The sequence below is a fragment of the Nicotiana tomentosiformis genome, chromosome 4, assembly GCF_000390325.3.
Source record: "Nicotiana tomentosiformis chromosome 4, ASM39032v3, whole genome shotgun sequence".
In the NCBI taxonomy this organism is placed as follows: Eukaryota; Viridiplantae; Streptophyta; class Magnoliopsida; order Solanales; family Solanaceae; genus Nicotiana; species Nicotiana tomentosiformis.
Genome location: NC_090815.1, coordinates 90,700,703 through 90,711,188, shown reverse-complemented (window position 1 = coordinate 90,711,188; position 10,486 = coordinate 90,700,703). Strand labels below are relative to the sequence as shown.

Sequence of the window (10,486 nt, the reverse complement as noted above, 5' to 3'; positions counted from 1 at the left end):
ACGCAACACATTTAAAGCCAGGCCAAGTACACTTAGGTATACATTTACCTGTGCGCCCTCCAGCAAATCCAACAAATCCCTGCAATAGGGGAGATTATGTCGAGCCTCGTACTCCCGTCCATATCCTCGCCTATCAACCCACCTCCCAGCTAAAGGGAGAAACGAAGGTAGTACATCCGGTGCTAAGGGTGGTAGAGGTAGCTGCAACTGGAAGAAACCGCTCCCAGGCCCAAACCTAATATACAACGTGGACGTAAAGTTTAAGGTATATTTTTACTAAATATGTTATAATGAAGAGAGCATTCGACTATGTTTTCACCTGTAGCAGCGGCAAAAATCCTGCAACATCTAGCTGGGTGCCCATGCTCGCCCGACACATCTGCATATACAAGTAACCGATAACAGCAGCACCCCAGCTGTAATAATGTAAATCATCTAGCCGCTCAAGATGATGAAGAAATCTCAAGCTGACTAGGTTCCCCGAAGTGTTCGGGAACAAAAACCCTCCAAACATAAGGAACATCAACAACCTCGTGTACCGGTGAATATGAAGCTCCGGTGCATCATCTGTGATATCAGCGCGCATTGCCTCCAGATGCTGCCGGACGGGCATTAACTGCAGACGACTAGCCCCAATAAATACAGTCTCATCCGGTGGCTGAAAACCGGTGAGCCGCTGCAGCATCTCCAGATACTGCAAACCCGTATACTCTCTGATGGCATTCAACAAAGCAACAGGGTTTTCATCAACGGGCAGCCCATACAGGTGCTCCACGTCCTGAAGCGTGATAGTGGCGTCGCCAATGGACAAATGAAATGTGTGCGTCTCCGGTTCCCACTGCTCTATCAGGGTTGTGGTCAACGACCAATCCAGCTGCAGCGGGCCGATCTCCACAATCCTATAAAAATCCATATCCTGGAGGCGTCTGACTATACGGGGATCGAGAGGGTGGGCCCTAAGAAAGTCCCACATATCGTCTACTCTCCTGGCGCAGAACGTCTGGGCTAGTAAATGTCCCTCCCATATGTAGGATGACCTATGCTCGCCCTGTAGCAATAGTAGCTCTAGTGTGGCAGGTCCGGGATGCAAAGGCGGAACCTCTATGTCGGCTACTGTAAATTGAACAGTATTAATTACATTATTTTACTTTAATATGTTAGTTTTATTATTTTACATGTTAGTTTTATTATTTTATATGTTTGTTTGTTACTCACCTATTTTTACCTATAATAAAATTAAATAATTAATTTTCATAATTATACAAGATTTAATTATTTAACATTCACATATGGGTTCCGGACTCGATATTTGAGGCCCAGTAGCACCAAGATATCCTGAATTCTTGTGTTCATGATGAGAAAATTTTTTCGATATCACTCAATAGGTCTGTTATTTTAAATGTTAGTTTATTATTTATATGTTAGTTTAATATTGTATATGTTAGTTTTATTAATTTATATGTTAGTATTATTGTTTTATATGTTAGTTTTATTATTATATATTTTTGTTTATGACTCACTTATTTTTTACTATAATAAAATTAAATAATTAATTTTTATAACTAGACATGATTTAATTATTAAATATTCATATAACAATACTTAGTCCGGAAAATATTGTTGTTTTCTCATGTTATTTTTTACGATCGTTGACTAGAATTGGACAGAGTTTGTATTTGAACTATCAGCTTTTTTGACATATTTTTGGGTATAAGAGATACTTAAATGATTAATTTTAATAACTACAAGGATACTACGCTAAAGGGCACTACATTTTACTACGCTAAAAAAACACTATATTAAAAATACAAGCACTACGTTAGGCCACAACATACCACTAGAGGGAACTAAAGTAACAATTTATATATTTTACTAGTCTTTAAGCAAATAAATAATCTAAACCGGATAAAAATAACAAATAAATTTAATCACAAAATATTCACGAAAATACATACACCACAGTAAAAAGTAACTAATTAACATTTTTTAACAACTAATAATAATTTCTCTACTTTTACTAATTATTTTAGCACACTAATACTAAAGTCCGGATAAAAACAACAAATTAGTTAAATCGCAAAACAATCACAAAACAACATAGAACACATTAAAAATAACTAATATGCCTTTTTTATAAGAGTTTTAACAAAAAATAAGTCGGAATACCTCGATTTTAAGTTTTTGGAAAATTAAAGATTTGGTGATTTGGAGCCAAAACAAGCAAGCCACTCCGAGATAACTCCTTAGCTAGGACGTGGAATCGAGAATTTACACTTTTTGTGGGATCGGTAACATCCACTTGAGCTTTTTTTGATTAAAAATGGGGGGGGGGGGGAGGGGGAGGGGACTGCTGCTTGTATTCTTTGAGTCCAAAAGAATCACATTTTGGTTCCGAATTCCTAGTTCTCAGGTACGTGCGTTGCACGTGTATTCCATGCTAATTGGTACAAATATTATAATGAGTGTGCGATTAGCTGCACAAAAGTTGAAACTAAAAATACAAGCTCTCATACTGAAATATTGTTATCAAATGTAATTTAAAAGCAATATTCGAACGACTTCAATTATGCAATTCCTATAATATATCAGGCGCATAATTCTTGTTTTTAAATATAACAATAAATAATTCAAATATCGGTTATGATTGCAAATGTTTCACGTTTTAAAGTTTTTGCTTTCTTTTTAAGAAATTGTAGGATGGCTAGTAGATCAATGCCAATTTTATAGTGTATACTTATACAGAAGTAGGAATTGTTCGTGATAGAGATAGTTGCTGAAATATTTAATTGATATATATAAATCATAATTACACGTACATGTACTCTTCGTCTCGTTAAAAATATGCCAATTTTATAGTGTATACTTATACAGAAGTAGCAATTGTTCGTGATAGAGATAGTTGCTGAAATATTTAATTGATATATATAAATCATAATTACACGTACATGTACTCTTCATCTCGTTAAAAATTTATTAGTCCTTTCATGTTTGAATTCAACAAATAATATTTCGTTAAATTGTACAAATATAATTGTATTATTAAATATAGTACATCATAAGATGTTAGGAGTTTGATATTATTGCACTTCATAAGAAATAAAACAATTTATTAGTAGTTGCAATATCGATTGTCATAAGCAACAAACATTTAGAAAGAAAGAAAGTAGTCTTACAGATATAGCCCAAAGTAGTTCCAACTATACTATACTTCAAAAGCAAAACGTCCTCATTCTTAATTCCTCATTCGTCTTTGGGAGAGAAAAGGATGTTATCGTTGTGATGACCCAAAAGGTCATATTATGTTTTAGAACTCGAATCTATGCTCTTAAGCCTTAAAAATCTTATTTTTACCCTCCTCGATTTGCATGCGCAGTCCAGGCATATTTTCGAAAAGTTTTTATGTTGAAAATTGATGAAAATAAGATTTTACGCCTTAAAAGTTGATTTTAGTTGGTTTCGGTCAATATTATTGGTAAACGGGATCGGATCCGTATTTTGATGGTCCTAGTGGGTCTGTATCGAATTATGGGACCAGGGCGTATGCCTGGAATCGAATACGGAGGTCCCTAGCTCAAGTTATGAATATTTTATGAAACTTAAAAGTCTGAAAATTAATTATTTTTAAGAATTGATTGATGTTTGGCATTGTTAGTGCCGAGTCCGCTTTCTGATTCCGGATCCCGGTACAGGTTCATTATGATATTTAAGACTTGTTGTCACGACCCGAAATTTCCCACCGACGGGACCGTGATGGCGCCTAACATTTCACTTGCTAGGCAAGCCAACGTTAGAGAATCATTTACCAATTTCTTATTTTTATTCAATAATTAACATTAATTAACTACAACGAAATATAACAAGTGCAAAATATCATAAATCCGTGTTAACTACTACTACCCGGATCTGGAGTCGCAATTCACGAGTATTCTAGAATTTATAACAAGAAATGGTCTGAAAAAAAGTAAGACATAAAGGATAGACGGGGACTTCAAGGTCTGTGAACGCCGATAGATCTACCTTGAGTCTCCGGATAACGGACCAGTAGCAAATGTCAATCAACCTGAGCCGGTATCAAAATCTACACAAAAAGTGTAGAGTGCAGCATCAGTACAACCGACCCCATGTACGGGTAAGTATCGAGCCTAACCTCGGCGAAGTAGTGACGAGGTTAGGACAAGACACCCACATATAACTTGAACAATATAATCCTGCTAGTGGCACCAACAATAAATAAAGAAATAACATAGAAATAATGGGAAGGGAACATACAGTGGGGGAATATAACATAAAGAGTGAGAATAATGAAAAGACAGAATTAAACCGGAAATCCTTAAACGAATTGAGCAATTAAGACAGCAAGGAAAACTGCACGGCATCATCGTTCGTGCTTTTACTCTCAACCTCACCAAATAACAAATAAGACTGCACGGCATTACCCTTCGTGCTTTTACTCTCTTCCTCACAATATAAATAAATTATGCACGGCATCACCCTTCGTGCTTTACACTCTTCCTCACAATATAATAAAATTATGCACGGCATCACCCTTCGTGCTTTACACTCTTCCTCACAATATAATTAAATCAATAACAACGGATAGAGAGGAGTTTCACAAGAAAATCAATATTTCATAAATGATTACTTTCACAATTTAACATCTCAACTTCGAATCAATATTCACAATTTTATCGACCTTGGTGGAAATGGATACAAGTTTCCCAATATTTCAACAACAACAATAAGCATGGATAATAAGATTTAAGACTACAAATTTGCAATAATGAAATTTCACTCGTGTACTATGACTCTACCATAATGTATAGATGCTCGTCACCTCAACTATACGCCGTATTCAACAACAAAACACGTAGCAAATACTCACACAATACCTATTTTCTCAAGCCAAAGTTAGACACAGCACTTACCTCGCTCCGAAGGCCACTTAATTCTCAGTCACAACTTTTCCTTTGGAATTCACCTCCAAACCACTCGTATCTATTCAAAAATGACTCAATAATATCAAATATTTCTAAAGGAATCAATTATATTTCATAAATTAAATTTTTCAAAATTTTTCTCCAAAACGTCGAAAAATCGACCCTAGGCCCGCTTGGTCAAAACCTGAGGTTCGGACTAAAATCCTTTTACCCATTCACCCCCGAGCCCGAATATGTAATTAGTTTTGGAATCCGACCTCAAATCGAGGTCTAAATTTCCGAAATCCCTAGTTTCTACCCTAACCCCTAATTCTACCATAAAAACTCTAGAGTTTTGGTTAAACATTCAAGAAATGTAATGGGTAATTGAAAGAAAATAGTTTAGAATCACTTACCAATACTTTGGGAAAGAAAATGACTCTTGGAAATCGCCTCTACCCGTTTGGTTCTTGAAAATATTGAAGAAATGGCTCAAACCTGTGTTTGGAGTCTGTTTTAAGCCACTGGACAGGCCTTCATCGCGTTCACGAGAGGCTTGTCACGATCGCGATGCACAATGGCCTAAGGCCTTCGCGTTCGCGAGTCTTCCTACGCGTTCGCGTAAGGCAACTCCCCCTAGCCTTTGCGTTTGCGACCCAGTGGATGCGTTCGCACAGAAGAACATGACCAACCCTCCCCCAGGTCCCCAAGTGCTTCGCGTTCGCGATAGTCAGGTCGCGTTCGCGAAGGGTAAATCTCCCATCACTTCGCGTTCGCGACCAGGCCTTCGCGTTCGCGAAGAAGAAGTCTCAGCCTCACCAGTTTACTCTTCGCATCCGCGAGAGGACCTTCGCGAACGCGAAGAAGGATATGCCAGACACCAGAATCTGCAGAAAACCAGATTTTTTCCAAGTCCAAAAATATCCCGTGGCCTATCCGAAACTCACCCGAGCCCTCGGGGCTCCAAACCAAACATGCACACCAGTCTAGAAATATCATACGAACTTGCTCGCATGATCAAATCGCCAAAATAACACTTAGAACTACAAATTTAGCACTAAATCAAATGACATTCTCAAGAACACTTTAAAATCCATATCCTCTCAACTAGACATCCGAATCACGTTAATATAACTCCGTTTCTCACCAAATTTCACAGACAAGTCTTACATATCATAATGAAATTGTACCGGGCTCCGGAACCAAAATACGGACCCGATACTAACAATGCCAAACATCGATCAATTCTTAAAAACAATTAATTTTCCGACTTTTAATTATCATCAAAAAATCATAACTTGAGCTAGGGACCTCCGAATTCGATTTCGGGTATACGCCTAGGTCCCATAATTTGATACGGACCTACCGGGACCGTCAAAATATGGATCTAGGCTCGTTTACCAAAAATATTGACCGAAGTCAACTAAAATTAACTTTTAAGGCAAAAATTCTTATTTTCATTAGTTTTCAACATAAAAGCTTTCCGGAAACCTGCCCAGACTACGGACGCAAATCGAGAAGGGAAAAATGAGATTTTTAAGGCTTAAGAGTGCAGATTCGAGTTTTAAAACATAAGATGACCTTTTGGGTCATCACACTTGTCTGTGAAATTTAGTGAGAAACGGAGTTGATTTGACGTGATTCGGACGTTCACTTAAGAAGATATGAATTTTAAAGTGTTCTTGAGAATTTTATTTGATTTGGTGCTAAATTCATAGTCCAAGGTGTTATTTTGACGATTTGATTACGCGAGCAAGTTCATATGATATTTTTAGACTTGTGTGCATGTTTGATTTGGAGCCGCGAGGGCTCGGGTGAGTTTCGGATAGGCCATGACATGTTTTGAACTTAGAAAATTTTGCTGGTATAACTGAACCTGTTGCAGGCCTCTAATCTCGTAATTGCGAGATCAGGCATCGCAAATGCGAACATAACAGGGTCCGCAATTGTGAGGCTTTCATCGCAATTGCGATCAAAACCCTGGGCCAGCAGTTCTCGCATTTGCGAGGTTACCTTCGCAATTGCGAAGGGAGTCTGGGAAGGACAAGTTCGCAAATGCGAACATCTACTCGCATTTGCGAGGTTCAGTGATCGCAAATGCGACACTTTCCTCGCATTTGTGAAGGCAGAGCGATTGTGAAGGGCATCGCAAATGCGATTGTTCCTTCGCACATATTGATTCCGGATTCCTAGTTCTCAGGTACGTGCGTTGCACGTGTATTCCATGCTAATTGGTACAAATAATTTAAAAATATTATAATGAGTGTGTGATTAGCTGCACAAAAGTTGAAACTAAAAAATACATGCTCTCATATTGAAATATTGTTATCAAATGTAATTTAAAAGCAATATTCGTACGACTTCAATTATGCAATTCCTATAATATATAAGGCGCATAATTCTTGTTTTTAAATATAACAATAAATAATTCAAATATCGGTTATGGTTGTAAATATTTCACGTTTTAAAGTTTTTGCTTTCTTTTTAAGAAACTGTAGGATGGCTAGTAGATCAATTCCAATTTTATAGTGTATACCTATACAGAAATAGCAATTGTTCATGATAGAGATAGTTGCTGAAATATTTAATTGGTGCATATAAATCATAATTATACGTACATGTACTCTTCGTTTCGTTAAAAATTTATTAGTCCTTTCATCTTTGAATTCAACAAAAAATAATTTCGTTAAATTGTATAAATATAATTGTATTATGAAATATAGTACATCATAAGATGTTAGGAGTTTGATATTATTGTACTTCATTAGAAATAAAATAATTTATTAGTAGTTGCAATATCGATTGCCATAGGCAACAAATATTTAGAAAGAAAGAAAGTAGTCTTACAGATATAGCCCAAAGTAGTTCCAACTATACTATACTTCAAAAGCAAAACGTCCTCATTCTTAATTCCTCATTGGTCTTTGGGAGGGAAAAGGATGATATCGTTGTGATGACCTAAAAGGTCATCTTATATTTTAAAATTCGAATCTTCGCTCTTATGCCTTAAAACTCTCATTTTTACCCTCCTCGATTTGCATGCGCAGTCCGGGCATATTTCCGAAAAGTTTTTATATTGTAAATTGATAAAAATAAGAATTTATGCCTTAAAAGTTAATTTTAGTTGACTTTGGTCAACATTATGGTAAACTATATCGGATCCATATTTTGACAGTCCCGGTGAGTCCGTATCGAATTATGGGACCTGGGCGTATGCCCGAAATCGAATTCGGAGGTCCCTAGCTCAAGTTATGAATTTTTGATAAAAATTAATTATTTTTAAGAATTGATTAATGTTTGGCATTGTTAGTTCCAGATCCGTATTCTGGTTCCGGAGCCCGGTACAGGCTCATTATAATAATTAAGACTTGTCTGTGAATTTTGGTGAGTAACGGAGTTGATTTGACATGATTCGGACGTCCAGTTGAGAAGATATGAATTTTAAAGTGTTCTTGAGAATTTCATTTGATTTGGTGATAAATTTATAGTTTTAGGTATTATTTTGGCGATTTGATCACGCAGGCAAGTTCGTATGATATTTTTAGTCTTGTGTGCATGTTTGATTTGGAGCCCCGAGGGCTCGAGTGAGTTTCGGATAGGCCATGATATGTTTTGAACTTAGAAAATTTTACTGGTATAACTGAATCTATTGCAGGCCTCTGATCTCGCAAGTGTGAGATCAGGCATCGCAAATGCGAACATAACAGGGTCCGCAATTGTGAGGCTTTCATCGCAATTGCGATCAGAACCCTGGGCCAGCAGTTCTCGCATTTGCGAGGTTACCTTCGCAATTGCGAAGGGAGTCTGGGAAGGGCAGGTTCGCAAATGTGAACATCTCTTCGCATTTGCGAGGTTCAGTGGTCGCAAATGCGACACTTTTCTCGCATTTGTGAAGGCAACAGGATTGTGAAGGGCATCGCAATTGTGATTGTTCCTTCGCATTTGCGAAGCTTAGGTCCACATATTTTAGTTCTTTGAGTCCAAAAGAACCACATTTTAATTCTGGATTCCTAGTTCTCAGGTACGTGCGTTGCACGTGTATTCCATGCTAATTGGTACAAAATATTTTAAAAATATTTTAATGAGTGTGCAATTAGCTGCACAAAAGTTGAAACTAAATAATACAAGCTCTCATATTGAAATATTGTTATCAGATGTAATTTAAAAGCAATATTCATACGACTTCAATTATGCAATTCCTATAATATATCAGGCGCATAATTCTTGTTTTTAAATATAACAATAAATAATTCAAATATCGGTTATGGTTGCAAATATTTCACGTTTTAAAGTTTTAGCTTTCTTTTTAAGAAACTGTAGGATGGCTAGTAGATCAATGCCAATTTTATAGTGTATACCAATACAGAAGTAGCAATTGTTCGTGATAGAGATAGTTGCTGAAATATTTAATTGATGTATATAAATCATAATTACACGTACATGTACTCTTCGTTTTGTTAAAAATTTATTAGTCCTTTCATCTTTGAATTCGACAAATTTTTTTTTGTTAAATTGTATAAATATAATTGTATTATGAAATATAGTACATCATAAGATTTTAGGACTTTGATATTATTGTACTTCATTAGAAATAAAATAATTTATTAGTAGTTGCAATATCGATTGTCATAGGCAACAAATATTTGGAAAGAAAGAAAGTAGTCTTACAGATATAGCAGTAGTCTTACAGATATAGCCCAAAGTAGTTCCAACTATACTATACTTCAAAAGCAAAACGTCCTCATTCTTAATTCCTCATTGGTCTTTGGAAGGGAAAAGGATGCTATTGTTGTAATGATCCAAAATGTCATCTTATATTTTAGAACTCGAATTTTCGCTTTTAAGCCTTAAAAATCTCATTTTCACCCTTCTCGATTTTCATGCGCAGTCCGGACATGTTTCCGGAAAGTTTTTATGTTGTAAATTGATAAAAATAAGAATTTATGCCTTAAAAGTTGAATTTAGTTGATTTCGGTCAACATTATGGTAAACGGCCTCGGATCCATATTTTGACGGTCCAGATGAGTCCGTATCGAATTATGGAACCTGGGCGTATGCCCGAAATCGAATTCGGAGGTCCCTAGCTCAAGTTATGAATTTTTGATGAAAATTAAAAGTCTGAAAATTAATTATTTTTAAGAATTGATTGATGTTTGGCATTGTTAGTGCCGGATCCATATTCTAGTTTCGAAGCCCGGTACAGGTTCATTATGATATTTAAGACTTGTCTGTGAAATTTGGTGAGAAACGGAGTTGATTTGACGTGATTCGGACTTCTAGTTTAGAAGATATGAATTTTAAAGTGTTCTTGAGAATTTCATTTAATTTGTTGCTAACTTCGTAGTTCTAGGTATTATTTTGGCGATTTGATCGTGCAGGCAAGTTCGTATGATATTCTTAGACTTGTGTGCATGTTTGGTTTGGAGCCTCTGGCTCGGGTGAGTTTCGGATAGGCCACGAGATGTTTTGAACTTAGAAAATTTTGCTGGTATAACTAAACCTGTTGCATGCCTCTGATCTCGTAATTGCGAGATCAAGCATCGTAAATGCGAACATAACAGGGTCCGCAA

The 10,486-nt window shown here is 36.3% G+C and overlaps 1 protein-coding gene across 1 annotated transcript; it reads right to left on the bottom strand.

Annotated features, from left to right (window-relative positions):
• Nucleotides 1-307: 307 nt before the first annotated feature.
• Nucleotides 308-913, bottom strand: LOC138910123 (protein MAIN-LIKE 1-like). The gene has a single exon (XM_070201346.1). It carries the CDS (start codon nucleotides 911-913, stop codon nucleotides 308-310), a length of 606 nt encoding a protein of 201 aa, XP_070057447.1.
• Nucleotides 914-10,486: the final 9,573 nt, after the last annotated feature.

Bases quoted from the DNA above. Each gene is read 5' to 3' on its own strand.
- LOC138910123 (XM_070201346.1), bottom strand. From the start codon at position 913: ATGGATTTTTATAGGATTGTGGAGATCGGCCCGCTGCAGCTGGATTGG.